Raw genomic sequence first — 18,831 nt, 5'->3', positions numbered from 1 at the left:
CCGGGAATCTGCAAGTGCAAAAACGCTGGCTGATCTGGTGCAAAAACTCTAGGTTGATGCTGTGGAGTAAAAACGCTAGGCTCCTGCTGCCTCTTCTGCCAGAAAGTGCTAGTGCTAGGTTTTTATTTATACAAACTTAGCAAAATTGCCCTACTTACTTTCCAACAAAAGTCACTTAAAAATAATAGTGAAAAATGTCAAAAATAGGAAAAATAGGTTTTATGCACTGGAAAATTCCTTGATGAATTCTGATGGATTCTGATGGGAATGCTGATGATCACGCTGTGTGCAACCGGAGGATATGCATCTAATCTAAGTGTCTGGACATGCACGGTCTACGAATAGACTCACAAAAGTGCCATATCACTTTCTATTCTAACTGACTTGATTGAACCGAACCCTGGTCATGCTGTAACTTGTCCACGGACACATAGGGTTGGATGTGTCATGTGACATCCCCTCCTTTTCAAAGTGAGGTACTGGTACCGAACTGTATGGCGTCGAGAGAGATCGCCAATAACATCCGGAATCCTCGAAAGGACTCTTCGCCGGCCCACTCTGATATGTGGGTCATGCGATACTTGAACTTCATAAAGGTCTGCAACGCTTGCTTCTTTGGGCCGCGCCGAAAGCGACAGTCTTCTGTGGCTCTTTCGATGCTTCAACTTCATCTTGACTTCTTTCTCCTTCAAGAATCTCCATGGCTGAAAATTCCTGAAACCATTTCCAACACAAAAACATGAACATACCCATTCCATGTAAAGTGACTGAAAAAAATCTTGTCTTCCTCAAAGACTGTGCATGCAATGTAGATAAACAAAGAGACGGAGTGCCAAACCGTTCATCAAACACATGCAAACAATGAGATGGAATCTTTTCTTGTTGATCTAAATCAATCAACTGTGGCAATTCACAACGGAAATGCCCATGCTTGGTGCTCAATCTTTCTCGTCCTCTTTCTACGACTGTGCCGTGCCAAGGAAGAGACATGGAATGTGATTTTCTTGAATGCGTACTTTTCAGCTTTTCACGAATAATCCGCACACATCCGTGCTCATTCATAAGTGAAACGTGCTCAACGTACAATATGTCATGCTTAGGAAAAGGGATCACATAAAGACGCTGACTAAAATACAGGCAACGATCACGAAAGAAACACTTGTACAATGCGTGCTGACTAATCATACGAACACATAGTACTTCCTGTGAGGGTTCTTGAGACCTAGGCTCGAGAGCCAAGATCGGTTCGTCGTGTTTGATCGAATTTGCTCGGGGGGGTGCTGTGGACCTCGACTCGAAAGCCAAGATCGATTCTTCGTGATTGATCAAATCTGCAACGAGGTTAGCTTCGCTAGAAAAAGCATCAATAAATCATCATCCTTGTGAACAATCACGTCATCTTCATGCAAATCATCATGCTTGTGAGAAATCACATCTTGATCATGCAAATCATCATGCTTGTCAGTGTCATCCAAATCATCACGCTCATCATTATCATGCTTATCATCATGCAAATCCTGTGTGTCATGCTTGGGAGAAGAAGAGACTAAGAGAGTCTCCTTTTCGTGATTTTGTGCAAACTGTGCCGCACAATAGAAAAAAGTCGCCACAACTCTTTCATGTGTTGGTCGCCCTTCTCTTGTCTTGCTTTGTTCTCGCGATCAAATTCTGCTTGTCTTACTTTGGCTTCCAAGCGTGCTTGCTCGCGCTCACGTGCTATGGCTGCCATTTTGTCTTGGTACTGACGATCAATTTCTGCCATTCTTTCTGCTGTTCGTGCTTCGCGTTCTAACTTCCTTTCCATAAACATCTGGTCTAAAGCCTCCATAGGAGTTAGTGCAATCGTTGACGTAGATGGGAAAGGGTAGGAAAAACCTCCTGGTGGGGAAAATTCTTCTTCGCCTCTCTCATGCTCATCACCTCTAAGCGAAGTATCCATTCCGCTTCGAGTGATGACCATCCATTGAAGTCGTGGGTTCTTGTGGTCTTGGGTTCTTAGGTTCACGAGGAACTTGGGTTCTTGCGGGTCTTGGGGTTCTTGAGGTTCTTCTTTCGCTTGCAATCAGTGTTTTGAGAAGGATCTTCTCTTCACCCGAGTTTTGCTCTTTTCCGCGGGCGCACCCCTTGGCGGCCTTGCGCTCACACCAAGGTTGCTTTTTCCCACCTCACGTCGATTGGCCGGCGGCTAAGTGCACGGTCCGCTCTCAATGAGTGAAAAGAGGCACAAGGGGAGGTTGGACAAGCCCTTCTTTCTTGGGTTTCCTGTCACTCTTCAAAAACACGATTAGGAATCGAGACGCCCAAGCGAACTTGGGTTTGTGCGACGTCAACAAGCAAATTTTTTTTTTGTGTGGTTCTTGTGGTTCTTTCCTCAAGTGATACAGAACACTGCCAAAGCTTTGATACCAATGTTAGGTGCAGCGGAATGAATGTTGAACTTTGCTCAAGATGAGTGCTCCGAACTGTGCTCAGGGTTCCTTTTACTTACGGAAGGGAGAGCCTTCCGTTCTTAATGAGAGAGTGCAATGGACACAAACAAAGTGAATGGACACTGTGCGTGAAAGTGCATGAGACTGAGAGATAGAGAGAGAAGAGAATACGACACCAGAGACGTAAAACCCTCCTCCAAAGGCCCCACTCTCTATGGCGAGAGCGGTCTACTTATGATTGCACAAATCTCTACAATGCTTGGACTTGCCGACGACGACGACGAGACGGGCTGAAATCTGAAACTGCTAAGGGCTGAAACCTGCAAATCTTTATCTGCTGAATTTTTACTCTATGTCGGTGACGATGTCGATGATGACGATGCAACAACGACGTCAAAACGCAGATGCTGAAATCTGCGTTTTCCGGGCTGAATCTGCAAACTGCGTGGGATCTGACCGTGCGGCGAGGAACTGCTGCGGGAAGGTGAGATCTGCGAGGTTCGAGACTTGATTTGCGAGTGCTAAAGGCTGAAAACTGAAAACGCTGGTGGTTCTTGATGTTCCGTCGCGGTGAATCTGCAAAACACCGAGGCTGATCTGCAAACCAAAAACGCTAGGGCTGGAAACTGACCTTGTGGGGAAATCTGCTAACGTTAGGGCTGATCTGCTGTCTACTGTCGTCGGGAATCTGCAAGTGCAAAAATGTTGGCTGATCTGGTGCAAAAACGCTAGGTTGATGCTGTGGAGTAAAAACGCTAGGCCTCTTGTGGGTTCTACTGAGAAGTTGCTTGTCAAGCGTGTGCTCCTTCTGCCTCTTCTGCCAGAAAGTGCTAGCGCTAGGTTCTTATTTATACAAACTTAACAAAATTACCCTACCTACTTTCCAACAAAAGTCAGTTAAAAATAATAAGTGAAAAATGTCAAAAAATAGGGAAAATAGGTTTTATGCATTGGAAAATTCCCTGATGGATTCTGATGGGAATGCTGATGATCATGCTGTGTGCAACCGGAGGATATGCATCTAATCTAAGTGTCTGGACATGCACGGTCTGCGAACAGACTCACAAAAGTGCAAGATCACTTCCTATTCTAGACTGACTTGATTGAACTGAACCCTGGTCTTGCTGTAACTTGTCCACGGACACATAGGGTTGGATGTTTCACGTGACAGACGCAGATTTCAGCATCTGCGTTTTTAGCGCGTCGTCATCGACATAGAGTCAGAATTCAGTAGATAAAGATTTGTAGATTTCAGCCCTTAGCATTCTCAGATTTCAGCCTGTCTCATCGTCATCCTCATCGTCATTGACATCGTCGGCAAGTCCAAGCATTGTAGAGATTTGTGCAATCAATAGTAGACTGCTCTCGCCATAGAGTGTGGGGCCTTCGGAGGAGGGTTTGACAACTTCCCGGTGTCGTATTCTCTTCTCTCTCTATCTCTCAGTCTCATGTACCTTCATTCACAGTGTTTACCACTTTGTTTGTGTCCATTGCACTCTCTCACTAAAGGAACGGAAGACTCTCCCTTCCATAAGTAAAAGGAACCCTTGAGCACAGTTCGGAGCACTCATCTTGAGCAAAGTTCAACATTCACTTCCGCTGCACCTTACATAGGTATCAGAGCTTTGGCAGTGTTTTGTATCACTCAAGGAAAGAACCACATAATTTTTTTTTTTGCTTGTTGCGGTCGCACGTAACCCAAGTTCTCTTGGGCGTGTCAATTCCTAATCGTGTTTTTGAAGAGTGACAAGAAACCCAGGAAAGAAGGGCTTGTCCAGTCTCCCCTTGTGTCTCTTTTCACTCATTGAGAGTGGACCGTGCACTTAGCAGCCGGCCAATCGACGTGAGGTGGGAAAAAGCAACCTTGGTGTGAGCGCAAGGCCGCCAAGGGGTGCATTTGCGGAAAAGAGTAGAACTCGCGTGAAGAGAAGATCCTTCTCTAACACAAATTGCAAGCGAAAGAAGAACCGCAAGTACTCAAGAACCTCAAGAACCCAAGAATCTCAAGACCCCCAAGAACCCAAGTTCCTCGTGAACTTAAGAACCCAAGACCACAAGAAGCCACAAGAACCTACGACTTCAGAATGGTCATCACTCGAAGCGGAATGGATACTTCGCATGGAGGGGATGAGCATGAAAATGGCGAAGAAGAATTTTCCCCACCAGGAGGTTTTTCTGACCCTCTTCCAAGGAGTGCCCTAACTCCTATGGAGGCTTTCGACAAGATGATGATGGACATGAAGTTAGAACGCGAAGCAAGAAAAGCAGAAAGAATGGCCGAATTGGATCGTGAACACAAAGAAAGAAGAGCCGAATTGGATCGCGAGCGCAAGCAAGCGCGCTTGGCGGCCAAACAAAGAGCCCAACAGATGCAAGAGTTGTTCTGACTCTTTTCTAGTGTAGAGACACAGATTGCAAAGGATCAGGAGAAGGAGACTCTCTCAGTCTCTTCTTCTCCAAAGCATGACACACAAGATTTGCATGATAATGATGAGCATGATGATTTGGATGATAAGGACAAGCACGATGATTTGCATGATGATCACGATGTGATTTCTCACGAGTATGACGATTTGCATGATCAAGATGTGAATTCCCACAAGCATGATGATTTGCATGAAGATGATGTGATTGTTCACAAGGCAGACGTGCTAGTTGATACTTTCTCTAGTGAAGCTAACCTCATTGCAGATTCATCAATTACGAAGACTCGATCTTGGCTTTCGAGTCAAGGTCCACAACACCCCCCCAGGCAGATTCGATCAAACACGATGAACCAATCTTGGCTCTTGAGCCTCGGTCTAGAGAACCCCCAAAGGAAGTATTATGTGTTCGCACGATTAGTCAGCATGCATTGTTCGAGTGTTTCATTCGTGATCGTTTCCCTGTATTTTAGTCAGCGTCTTTATGTGATCCCTTTTCCTAGGCATGCCATATTGTATGTTGAGCACGATTCACTCATGATTGAGCACAGATGTATGCGGATTTCTCATGAAAAGTTGAAAAGTATGCATTCACGGACGTCACATTCCATGTCTCTTCCTTGGCATGACACAGTACTCGAAAGAGCACAAGAAAGTATGAGCAGCAAGCATGGTGTTAGGTGCAGCGGAATGAATGTTTGCGCTTTGCTCAAGATGAGTGTGCTCAAGGTTCCTTTTATTCTTATGGAAGGGAGAGCCTTCCGTTCTTAATGAGAGAGTGCTATGATCACAAACAAAGTGAATGGACATTGTGCGTGCAAGTGTATGAGACTGAGAGATAGAGAGAGAAGAGAGATACGACACCAGAGACATTGTAAAACCCTCCTCGGAAGGCCCCACTCGTCGGTGAGAGTGGTCTACTTATTGATTGCACAAACTGGTACAAACTGAATGCATGAGATTGATGCAAGTTTAGGCTATGTTGACGACTACGACGGGGATGACGAGGCCGACACTAGGGCTGAAATCTGCAACCTTCTATTTGCTGTCCAAAAACGCTATGGGTTGAAATCTGCGGCTAGTCCAAAAACGCTGATTTGGGGGGCTGTTTCTGTGGGTCTTTGTTGCTGAAAATCTGCAGGTTTAGGGCTGAAAACTGAGGTTTCTTAAGGCTGAAAACTGATGGTCTTTTCGGGCTGAATTTGCTACTTTTTAGGGCTGAATCTTGCAGGTACTTCATGGCTGAAAAACGTTGTAGGCTGAGGTTTCTACTGCTGAAAACGCCAGGTCATGGATTCCCAAAAACGCTAGGCATGCTGAGGTCAAAAACGCTAGGCATGGGCTGTTGCGGTGAAGATCTGCTTGCGATTGCTATCTGTTGCAAAAACGCTAACTGATGGGATCTCTGTGGCGATGATGCTGAGGCAAAAACGCCAGGCTGATGCAGCTTTTTAAAAACGCTAGTGGAAGGGATCTTCAAAAACGCTAGGGGATGCTGATGGTTCTTCTTGCTTGGAGGAAATCCACCAAGTTCTTGTTGGAGAAGTTTCCTGCTGAGCTTGGCTCCTGTTGCCTCTTCTGCCATTTAGTGCTAGTCAAGTTTTGCTTATATACAAACTTACTCAATTTGCCCTACCTACTTTCCAACAAAAGTCACTTAAAAATAATAAGTGAAAAATGTAAAAAATAGGTAAATAGATTAAATGCACTGGAAAATTCCCCTGAAAGATTCTGATGGATTGTGATGGGAATGCTTATGATCATGCTGTGTGCAATCAGAGGATATGCATCTACACTAAGTGACTGGGCATGCACAGTCTACGAATACACTCACAAAAGTGCCAGATCACTTCTAATCTAGACTGACTGGACTGACTGAACCCTGACATGCTATAGCTTGTCCATGGACACATAGGGTTGGATGTGTCACTTGACACATGGGCATGTCCATTGTGATTTGCCATAGTTGATTGATTTAGATCAGAAATACAAGATTCGATCTCATTGTTTGCGTGTGTGTGGTGAACGGGTTGGCACTTCGTCTATTTGTTCATCTACATTACATGCACAGTCTTTAGAGAAGACAAGATTTTTTCCAGTCACTTTACATGGAATAGTATGTTCATGTTTTTGTGTTGGAAGTGGTTTCAGGGATTTTCAGCCATGGAGATCCTTGAAGAAGATAGATGTATGACTCTCGACGAAGTTGAAGCATTGAAGGAACCAAAGATGACTTTGTGTCGCTTTCGGCACGGCCCAAAGAAGCAAGCGTTGCAGATCTTTATGAAGTTCAAGTATCGCATGACCCACGCATCAGAGTGGGCTGACGAAGAGTTCTTTCCAGGATTCCGGATGCTATTGGCGATCTCCCTTGACGCCATACAGTTCGGTACCAGTACCTCACTTTGAAAAGGAGGAGATGTCACGTGACACATCCAACCCTATGTGTCCGTGGACAAGCTATAGCATGACCAGGGTTCAGTTCAGTCAAGTCAGTCTAGAATAGGAAGTGATCTGGCACTTTTGTGAGTCTGTTCGCAGATCGTGCATGTCCAGACACTTATATTAGATGCATATCCTCCGGTTGCACACAGCATGATCATCAGCATTCCCATCAGAATCCATCAAAATCGATCAGGGGAATTTTCCAGTGCATTAAAACCTATTTTCCCTATTTTTTGACAATTTTCACTTATTTATTAAGTGACTTTTGTTGGAAAGTAGGTAGGGCAATTTTGCTAAGTTTGTATAAGTAGAAACCTAGCGCTAGCACTTTTTGGCAGAAGAGGCAGCAAGAGCACACGCTCAACAAGCAACTTCTCAGCAGAACTCCCAAGAGGCCTAGCGTTTTTGCATCACAGCAGAAGGCTAGCGTTTTTGGACTAGATCAGCCAGCGTTTTTGCATTGGCAACAGCCTGGCGACAGCAAGAAGCAGAAGACTCCCCAGCGTTGGGAGATTCTCCACAGCAAGACCATTTTCAGCCCTAGCGTTTTTGCATCTGCAAGACACTTCAGCGTTTTTGCAGATCTTCACGACGGAAGCCCCACAAGCATCAACGTTTTAAGTTTTCAGCAGTCAGTACCCGCAGCAGAAGCCCCGAACCTCGCAGATCTCACCTTCCCGTAGCAGTTCCTCGCCGCACGGTGGGATCCATCGAAGTTTGCAGTTTCAGCCCGGAAAACACAGATTTCAGCATCTGCGTTTTCAGCGCGTCGTCGTCGTACCATCGTCATCGACATTGTCACCGACATAGAGTTAGAATTCAGCAAATAAAGATTTGCAGATTTCAGCCCTTAGCATTCTTAGATTTCAGCCCGTCTCGTCGTCATCCTCATCGTCGTCAACATCGTCAGCAAGTCCAAGCATTGTAGAGATTTGTGCAATCAATAAGAGACCGCTCTCGCCATAGAGAGTGGAGCCTTCGGAGGAGGGTTTGACAATTTCCCGGTGTCGTATTCTCTTCTCTCTCTATCTCTGAGTCTCATGTACCTTCATTCACAATGTTTACCACTTTTTTTGTGTCCATTGCACTCTCTCACTAAAGGAAGGGAAGGCTCTCCCTTCCATAAGTAAAAGGAACCCTTCAGCACAGTTCGGAGCACTCATCTTGAGCAAAGTTCAACATTCACTTTCGTTGCACCTTACATACTGATATCGAACTGTATGGTGTCGAGGGAGATCGCCCAGAGTGTCTGGAATCCTTTGAAGGACTCTTTGCCGGCCCACTCTGATGCGTGGGTCATGTGATACTTGAACTTCATAAAGGTCTGCAACGCTTGCTTCTTTGAGCCGCGCCGAAAGCGACACAAAGTTATTTGTGGCTGCGTCAAAACTCCAACTTCGGCTATAGTCGTGGATCTACCTTTTTCAAGAATCTTCGAGGAGGAAAATTCCTGAAACCACTTCCAATACAAAAACATGAACATACCCATCTCATGTAAAGTGACTGGAAACATTCTAGTCTTCTTTAAAGACTGTGCATTGAATGTAGATGAACAAAGAGACATAGTGCTAAACTGTTCATCAAACATATGCAAAAAATGGAATTGAAACTTGTCTTTCTGATCTAAATCTATCAACTGTGGCAAATCACAATGGAAATGCAGATCCTTGATGCTCAATCCTTCTTGTGCTCTTTCGGATATTGTGTCATGCCAAGGAAGAGACATAGAATGTGAATTCCTTGAATGCAAACATTTCTTCATATTATGAGTAATCCGCATACATCCTGCTCATCCATGAGTGAATCATGTGCATCGTACAATATGGCATGCCTGTGGAAAGGGAACACATAAAGACGATGACTAAGATACAGGAAACTGTCACGAATGAAATACTCGAACAATGCGTACTGACTAATCATGTGCATACACAATACTTCCTGTGGGGGTTTCTTAGATCTCGACTCGAGAGTCAAGATCGATTCTCCGTGATTGATTGAATCTGCAATGAGGTTAGCTTCACTAGAAAAAGCATCAACTAAACCATCATCCTTGTGAACAATCACATCTTTATATTGCAATGCTTGTGAATAATCACATCTATATCATGCAAATCATGTGTGTCGTGCTCTGGAGAAGACAAGACTGACAGAGTCTCCTTCTCCAGATTCTTTTCAATCTTCGCGTGCACAGTAGAAATGAGAGATGAAGAACGAACAACTTTCTCCCCACGAATGACAATGGGAGAGTCACTTTTTGCATTGAAAGTGAAAGTATTGGCTGCTCAATCAATGAGCGGGTTATGCTCACGAAACCATTGAATACCAAGAAGCATATCACATCGTGAAAGAGGAGACACTACAAAATTCCTGCGGAAGGACGCTTGTTGAACAGTGAACAACACACCAAGGCATTCTCGTGTAATGAGAGTCCATACCGGGAGCAAAGCCCGACACCTCGAAAGGAGATGTCTTGCAAACCTCCAAGCGGGCTCTTTCGACAAGAGAGGGACTAATCACATCATGCATACTACCAGAATCAAACTAGACCACCATGTGTTGACCATTCACACGACCATAACACTTCATGAGAGACTCATCAATGGGAGGATCATGAGAAACTTGGGACACACTCGTGTTCTCATTTATGGCATTAACAGAGGATGTAGGTTCTTTAGATTCACTGGATTCAATCTTAGGACATGTTCTTTTTATGTGACCCTTGATGTGACAATGATAACATCGACCTTCCTTAGAATAAATGCTTTGTTCTTTTGACGTGATGTATCCTCTTAAAATTCCTTGTGTTGCTTTTTCATCTGGGTTGAGCTTAGGTTTAGCAATTGTGTAAGCTTTACCCTTAGATTCATTTTGTGAGTTCTTTTCTGAGCGACTAGATGAAGATTGGTTAGAAGAGTTATCATTCTTACCGTTCTGAGGATTCTGAGAAGTCTGAGAGGTACTCGGAGAAGTCTTGTTTTCCTTAGGCTTTCCCTTATTGTGCTTCATCTCTTGTGCGAGAGCAATTGCTACCGCCTTGCTGAGATCGATTGGATCGAGTACCTCGACATCAAACTTGATATACTCGTCCAATCCATAAAGGAATGCCTCCTTGTGCTTAGCATCCGATTTGCGTAATTGGGTGCCGAGCTGCAAAACAGGATTAGAGAAAGACATAATTGGCATACCATTTTGCTTGAGACCGCGCCAATCGTCCTTCAATTGTGCTATGTACTGGGGTGGCATAGACCGCGCCTTGAGCTTGTCTTGGAAGTTGGCCCAATTGAAGGAAAGGGGCGCGTATTCGTCGGCTGTCTCTATGTGCGCGGCCAACTGTGCCTCTTGCCATGCGTAGTACCAATTAATGGTATCACCGGCAAGGTACATGGCTGTCGTTAAAACCTTGCTATTTCCTGACTTAGTTGTCACAAAGTAAGCATCAAATTGATGCAACCAAGAATGAATAATAGTAGCATCCATCTTATCGTCATACTTACTGAACGTCAACTTCTCGGTGACGGGGTTGTTGGAGTCCGAATCTCGGCTTGTGTCACTTGATGAACCACCAACATCTTTGGTTTGCTTGCGTTTCGAGGTGAGTACCTGTAGGACCAACTCTTGCATGCGTTGGTCTCTTTGCGCTTCACGCTCTAACTCCAAGGCCTCTCGTCTGTCTTCCGCCGCTACTCGTTGGGCTTCGCGTGCTTGCTCATGCTCAAGCTCAATAGCTGCCTTTCTTTCTTCGGCCGCCAAGCACGCTTGCTCACGCTCATGCTCCACGGCTACCCTTTTCTCTTCGGTCGCTAAGCGCGCTTGCTCGTGCTCACGCTCCAAGGCTACCATTTTCTCTTCGGCCGCCAAGCGCGCTTGCTCGCGCTCACACTCCAAGTCGGCCTTTCGTTCTGCTTTTCTTTCTTCGCGCTCGCGCTCCAAGGCAGCGCGTTGTGCTTCTTGTTGTAACATCATGTCCATCATCGTCTTGATCGAAGCCTCCATAGGATTTGGTGCAATCCTTGGCGTAGATGGGGAGGGGGGGGGGTCGGAAAAACCTTCGGGTGGGAAAAATTCTTCTTCGCCACTTCCATGCTCATCACCTCCATGCGAAGTATCCATTCCGCTTGGGGTGATGACCATACACTGAAGTCTTGGGTTCTTAAGTTCACGGGGAACTTGGGTTCTTGTGGTTCTTGGGTTCTTGAGTGTCTTGAGTTCTTGAGGGTCTTGAGTTCTTGAGTTCTTGAGTTTCTTCTTTAGCTTGCAATCTGTGTGGAAGAAGGATTTTCTCTTATCCGATCTCTTCTCTTTCCCGCGGGCGCACCCCTTGGCGGCCTTGCGCTCACACCAAGGTTGCTTTTTCCCACCTCACGTCGAGTGGCCGGCCGCTAAGTGCACGGTCCGATCTCATTGAGTGAAAAGAGAAACAAGGGGAGGCTAGACAAGCCCTTCTTTCTTGGGTTTCTTGTCACTCTTCAAAAACACGATTAGGAATCGACACGCCCAAGTGGGCTTGGGTTACGTGCGACTGCAACAAGCAAAAAAAATTATTGTGGTTCTTTCCTTGAGTGATACAAAACACTACCAAAGCTCTGATACCAATGTAAGGTGTAGCGGATGTGAATGTTGAACTTTGCTCAAGATGAGTGCTCCGAACTGTTCTCAAGGGTTCCTTTTACTTACGGAAGGGAGAGCCTTCCTTTCTTTTAGTGAGAATCTGCAAAATGCTAGTGGATCTGCAAGTTGTAAAAACGCCAGGGCTGTTGTTGCAAAAACGCCAAATATTTTGCTGTGAAGTGCTAACGCCAGGCTGATCTGTTGCTTGCAAAACGCCAAGGCTGATCTGATGAAAACGCTGGGTTGTCCTTGATGAAAAACGCTAGACTGGTCTTTGGTGGCTGAAAACACTGCTGGGGGGTCTTGCTGAGAAGGTGCACTGTCGAATACTTTGTCCCTGCTGCCTCTTCTGCCGGAAAGTGCTAGCGCTAGTTTCTTTATATAGTAGCTTGGCTAAATTGCCCTACCCAGTTCCCAAACAAAGTCATTTAATAATAATAAGTGAAAAATGGCTACAATAGGGAAAATAGGTTTTGTTCATTGTAAAATGCTCCTGATGGAATGTGACGGTAATGTTGATGATCATGCTGTGTGCAACCAGAGGATATGCAACTACTCGTGTCTGGACATGCATGGTCTGCGAATAGACTCACAAAGGTGCCATAACACTTCCTAAGCTGAACTGAACCCTAGTCATGAAGTAGATTGTCCACATGCACATAGGGTTAGATGTGCACGTGACATCCTGTCAATAGCCTTCTTCACCATCTTAGCGGTGAAAAAAGCACGTGTTCGGGCATGGATCGGGGGCTTCGAGAAGGGACGCTTGTCCAAGAACTGTGTACAAAGATGACGCGTACTGACCCTAGGTCTTTGTAGAGGTAATGGCAAGGGGGGGGGGGGCTTGCTCATCCGTGCGGGCTATATGTATGAATGGTTGCAACTCCTCTCTGAATAACACTGCCACTCCTCCTGAGCCCTGCCCTCTGCGCTCTGATTGTGTGTCCTGCCTACAACTGTCTCCCATCTGTATCCACTAATGTGAGACATAGACTGCCCAAGGGCTTGATGTGTCTCAGAGTAGAAGATGATGTCTCTCCCGGTAAAACTCTCCTCAAAAGCACCCACATCAAGGCGCATAGATTCATTACAATTCAAGGTAGCAACTTTGATTGTGGTCCCATAGGCCTCACACCGTCATGTGGAGCTGGCTCCAATATCACCACTCTTCCATCTTGGTAAAAAGAAATCTTACCTTTTTCCCTTGCTGCTCTAATCTCTAGCATCACCTCCTGCATAAGGGCGATCTGTGAGAGGGTAAGGTCGTCCCCGAGGAAGATACCCATCTTCTTAAGAGTTGGTCTCTTCTTCAAAAAGCCCTTCGCTTCCATGGAGGGAAAACTAAGGATGAGTGCCCTTTCTTTCGAGGTTTCCTCCTTACTCCCATTTTTCTTGTTGCCCACTCTCCAAGCTCTTGAGTGCATCGGCTCATGAACCCCCATCAAAGCCATGATTTCTTTTACCTCTTCGTCTACATTATCTTTGTCTTTAAGGCCGCAAATTCTCACATGTAGAGAGCGTACATGTCTTCTTTGCTCCTTTTCTAGTGTCAGGTTGATAATGGTGGGTGTGGATGTTGCTTCCTTGCTTTTTTCTTTCTTGGCAACCTCAATCCATTTCTCAGCCTCATCTGCTTTCTGTTGAGTCTTTGTAATAACGTCCACCCAAGAAGTCGTCATTTCTTTATGCTGCTCTTCTCCCTCTTTGATGGCTCGTACTTGCTCTTTGATTGTGTTGAGTTCATCTATTACAGAGGGTTGCAATTTTCCCTCTTCAAGCGTGTTTCGTGATCGTGCCTCAGCGAGGTCCTTCTTGTGTGACGCAATCTCTTCGTCTTGGGCCGTCACACGATCTCCTATTGCAATGATCTTGCTTTCTTGCGCTGACGAGGAGAGTTTTTGCGCCTTTAAGATCTATAATATATAAAAGAATAAAATATATGTAGAATTTGCATGTAAGATCTATCCTCAGCAGACTATCTCTATGTCGGTGTAGCTCAAGTAGATATAAGCCAAGGCATCTCTGATCCTGATACCTCATGACTCTATCTAGGGGTCCAAAACCCTACCTGAATAAGCAATGGAAGCGCCCTCGTATCTCATAATACACAGTGCAGTGGCATATGTAGTGTAGCTCTGTCTCTGGCTCTCTATCACATAGTTGGCATATCCTAGACTCCGGTGGTATCCCTCTGAATCTACTCGTCTCAATCTCTAGCTGGTGTGAGGATGTGCGAATCTGACCAATAGCACATCGCAGACCATGAGACAAATGAGTGTCCATGTAGCTCTGACGAATCACAAACCCATCTCCTGAAAGTTGGAGAAGATGCTCTTTGTAGAAAGCCATCTTCGTGCCCAATTCCTGCATGAGAGAGAGAGAGAGAGAGAGAGAGAGAGAGAGAGAGAGAGAGTGAGTTTTGAGTTATTTTGAATGACGTTGTTTTCAAAGGAGCTCGTTGAGTGGGAGCACAACAGCAAGCGTCCTGGAAAGATGCATGCTTGCGGGCATGATGCTCATGTTACAATGCTTCTAGGAGCTGCGAAGCTACTGCATGAGAGGCGAGAAAAACTTCAGGTTAGATTTTTTGGTTTGTTATCTTGAAAGGAATTTGGTTGTGGTGTCTTGAGAAAAATTCTGGAACTCGGTGTAGACTTCGGCAAATTGAAGTCAGTGTTAAGGATTGAGAAGGCATTGAGTTTAGGGCAGGTATTTGTTTTTCCTATTAAAACTCTTACATGCAAATACATGCTTATGTTCTACCCAGTTGCAATAGTTTTTGTGGAGTTTCATTTTTGTTTTAGATTCGGCTATTTTTTCTCCAGGACAGGATCCTCCTACTGATAAAAAGGAAACTGTTTGAAAGGCAGTTATATGGGAGGGAACACTGCTTACTCTTTTCTTTTTTTGAGAAAAGAATGGGTATGCATTTTCCATGTACAACAAGGTTCCAAAAATTCCCAAGCTTGCAGAACCAAAACAAACCTATGGATACCAAAAAAGAAATACAGAAAATATTTGCTAGCCTTCATGATGCGAACAATGCAAAAGAAACCACTCCGGAGGAGAGCAATGCATATTCAATTGCCAGCCGTAAAGCTGAAGACATGTACAATGATGTCTACCATCCAAATTGAAGGAACTATGCTCACCTGTATTGTGCTGCTCTCAAAGAACCAGCCAGGTTTTCCACAGACTGCGTAAATTATGGAAAAGCTTGGACAAATCATAGACAAGGTGACATTGGAAGAAGGCTCTCTAGCCATGATATGTGGGCAATGAGCTTTTAATATACACCAAGCAGGATGCATCCTCTTGGGGCTTAAGGATGTGGGAGGGCTGCTATTTGTGACGGTTGACTTGAGATTTAAGAGAGTGGTTGTGGCCTTCTTGTCGTACACCTCATATTTCATGTGGATGTTGGCACATGGGGGCCTCCCTGTTGGCACTTGGGCTGCACAATCTTGCCATGATCGGATTTGTTAGTGATGCACCTTACAGCTGATGAATGCTTGCAACATTACTTTTGATTCTGCCCATATGCTCGTTTTGTGGGGCGAGCAGTATGTACACTTTTATGCCAAGCTGATCTGCATCATGGTTTTGTGACTTGGGGGGACTGTCACACCTCTAATGTTGCACTTCCTGTATGTGGGGCCAGAAATAGATCCAGTATTTATGCTCACAAACGCAGGGCATACACGAGCATCCGTATAGGTGTATAGTACACAGCATACATCTGCTTTTTCACACCCCTATTTCTAATAGGGCTGGCACGTTCTCTCTGAGTTGCTGTTGACACCTTAGCTCCTTTATTCACATCGTGCTTCCAACCCCGGTTACCATGGTAATGTTGGGCCGGCCACACATTGGTTGAGCTCTCTGGGACAGTGGTTGAGGCAGAGCTGAGCTTGTGTGAAGATTGTGAGGGCTTACGAGGGTAGAAGAGTAGAAGATGTGATCAATGCTCTTTCTAGCATTGATCACATCCTTACACTGCATCGCTTGATTGCTAAGCTAAGGGAGTGGAGAGGGGAGCACATTCCCGTGAGGCACACTGCTCGTTTAAACCCTCAGTGGCTTCCTTGGGTTTCTTATGCTCAACCTCCTCTACTAATTCCTTCGCTAATCTATGTGCTCGAGCGCCTTTTCCATATACTTAGCAAGCAATTTATTAGGGCTGTCCCTCAATCTTGCAACGCGATCAATTTGAGTTAAAATACAAAGTTGATAAGCTTAGGTAACTTCTAGCTGTATCAGTTTTCTTAGAATTGGTATGGTCTTATTTGTATGATAGTGGTAGGACGCTTGTATCGTACTGATATGATAACGGTTTATATGAATTTATATTTGTGATACTAACCTATGTGGTATGATCTAAGTATAATTAGGGTTGACATGCCCAAGCGTCTAGTGCTAGTACTGTTCAATGCTAGCACGGTACGGAATGGACGAAGCCAAAGCTAGTACGACATATACGTGGGAAAAAAACGAACAAAGCAGTTCTTTTGGACTAGACTTGGACTTCAAAGAAAGCAACTTGGCAAGCTAGCAATCAATAAACATGGAGACTTTGCGTCATAATTGGAAGTTGGAACATGAAAGATAGACAATGGAGTTTTGAGAAGGTGAATGATAACATCGCATAAGTAGAAAATTGAGATCATACAAAATCCAAAATGAGAGGAGTTGGATACAGCACCCAAAATGTGAGGAATTGGAGACAAAAAAAGCTGGAGGTAGAAGGGGGAGGAAGGGGGGGCAGGGTTAAGTTGTAACTTGCTAGCTTCTAAGTGCTCGTATGTCTCTCAAATCCAAAGCGCAAGCTATCAGTATCATTCTCATCACTATAGAAATCAACATTGGATATTAGGCCCTAGTCTCCATCACTAAGCATGTTGCCCTCATTTTACTCCGCCTCTCTAGCCGTAAAGAAGAAGAGGAAGAAGAGGATTTTAACGTCGTAGGAAACTATCCCAAGAGACCTCAAAGATCTACCCGACGAGAGTTGAACTCAAGACCTGTTATTGAAGAGGGAAATGGAGTAACCAATCTACCACACTTGGGTGCACTCTCCAACTTGGCGGCCCCCGCTATCGGAGACTTGCCGCATGTAGGTCCTAGGTGCCCGAGCTCTACCATGGGCAATGGGATATTAATTTTCTGATGATATTTAATATTCCCATTCTTATCTTGGTCCGTATTGGACTTCATATGTCACATTAGACCCGCTCTAGATGTATCTATCTATTCATCTAGGTTGCATTGGCATGTGCATGGCTGTCTCCGATGTGTTAGAATCATCATGTTACCGGCTTGGCACTGGCAAGGCGGTAATCTCACAGCAACACACAAACAAAATTGGAAACTTTTAATACTTGAACTTCAAAACCCAAAGTAGTTGTGACACGACGTAACGGAGCTCTGCTCCTAGATGCACTGGCCCCAAAGTGTGGCGCACCTCTTAGTTCTTATTTTTTGTATGAGTGGATGGTCCACTCTACAATCTACTACCAAGTTGATCTGCAAAAGTGGTCCTCTAGGCTCCCTTATAAAGGCAGTTGGTCGAAAAGCAACAGATTTAAAAGCTGGCGCTGTCAAAAGCCACTGCTAACAAGCGAGCTTCCATAACTTGGGTTCACACTGTGCATGTCTTATCATCAACTCTACGGATCCCCGGTTTTCCTATCGTAAATTGTGCCAATTTTTACGGGTTTCCACGTTAGCACCGCACGGGTATGATGACGTGCACCATACAGGTAGGATGCCATGTCATCACCTTGATCTGTTGTTTTCCGCCGGCCAACGTGCCACATCATTACCTTGTGACATAACCTCCCCTTAAAAGAAGAGTAATTGACCTTGATCATGCTTGCAAAACAACTAATGAATACAAAAATTGCTAAGTAGTCATTGACTCTATGCTTACATGCATTTGACCACTTCAAACCATGCACGGGCACCAAACACAAGTCATTGAACAATCATAATCACATTCACATCTCTATCCCCGTTAAGATCTTAGTCATGAACTGTGATGAACAATCATAATCACATTCACATCCTTATCCCCATTGAGATCTTAGTCATGAACCGTGATGAACAATCATAATCACATTCACATGCTTATCCCCATTGCGATCTTAGTCATGAACAGTGATCATTGACTTATTTCGCCATCACATCCAGACCTCATTGATCTCTCACGTATGTCTTGATGCATTAAATCTCGTCACTTCGGATTTACATCAACAAGAAAAAATGCTACAGTGATTTCATCTTTCACACATACTCAGACAAAGCAACAATTCGAAGAGCATATGAATCATTGCATAATGGAGCTGATGGTTATTTTGTCTTGTGGGTGACTACCTTGAGTCTATACCTTACACTTTCCTTTTAAGGGTGGATCTGGGCTCATCCTGGATTCATCTAAGTATGTTAAGGAATTCCAAGCCACTATCCCACAAAATTATGGTCAACTTTTTTATGTACATATTGATGAGCGCGCGGCGGTGTGTGCAAGTGAAAGAGCACGCGAGGAAGTGCAGTGTGTGTGCAGAGAGGGGAGGCGAAGAGCAGCAGGAGAGGAAGCGCTAGCAGAAGAAGAGGGAGAGAGAGAGAGCTCACGTTTTTGGGGAAAACTCAATAAGTGAGTTTTGGGTTTTCCCACTTTTATTAAAAGTGACCTTTAAAAAATGTGTCCACAAAGTATAAAAATGTACAAAAAGGGGTTATTTAGGCCTTTAACCCAACACATATCATAAAGTCACTTAGCTAAGTATTCTCAGCTTGTCAGCACCCCCAATATCTTAGAGAGAAATTGCTTGACTCTATTTTCTTCTAGGAAATCCGTGACAAAGGAGTGGAGTGGCTCTCTTCTCATGCAACACACACCACACTAATTCAATTGGCTGATTCAACGT

The 18,831-nt window shown here is 44.7% G+C and overlaps 1 protein-coding gene across 3 annotated transcripts in view; it reads left to right on the top strand.

Annotated features, from left to right (window-relative positions):
* The window catches only part of LOC147454420 (IAA-amino acid hydrolase ILR1-like 3), a 61,151-nt gene that overhangs the window by 10,431 nt on the left and 31,889 nt on the right, over window positions 1-18,831 (top strand). For 2 of the 3 annotated variants that reach the window (XM_086516389.1, XM_086516387.1), the window contains exon 2: window positions 14,357-14,482. The exons of the other annotated variant lie outside the window; for it this stretch is intronic. In XM_086516389.1, the coding sequence (XP_086372515.1) occupies window positions 14,357-14,482 (126 nt within the window). The remainder of the gene's footprint in view (window positions 1-14,356; window positions 14,483-18,831) is intronic. 3 annotated transcript variants of the gene reach the window in all.

Source organism: Adiantum capillus-veneris, chromosome 7 (genome assembly GCF_014529385.1).
Source record: "Adiantum capillus-veneris isolate H3 chromosome 7, ASM1452938v2, whole genome shotgun sequence".
Lineage (NCBI taxonomy): Eukaryota > Viridiplantae > Streptophyta > Polypodiopsida > Polypodiales > Pteridaceae > Adiantum > Adiantum capillus-veneris.
This window is presented reverse-complemented; position numbering and strand designations above follow the sequence as displayed.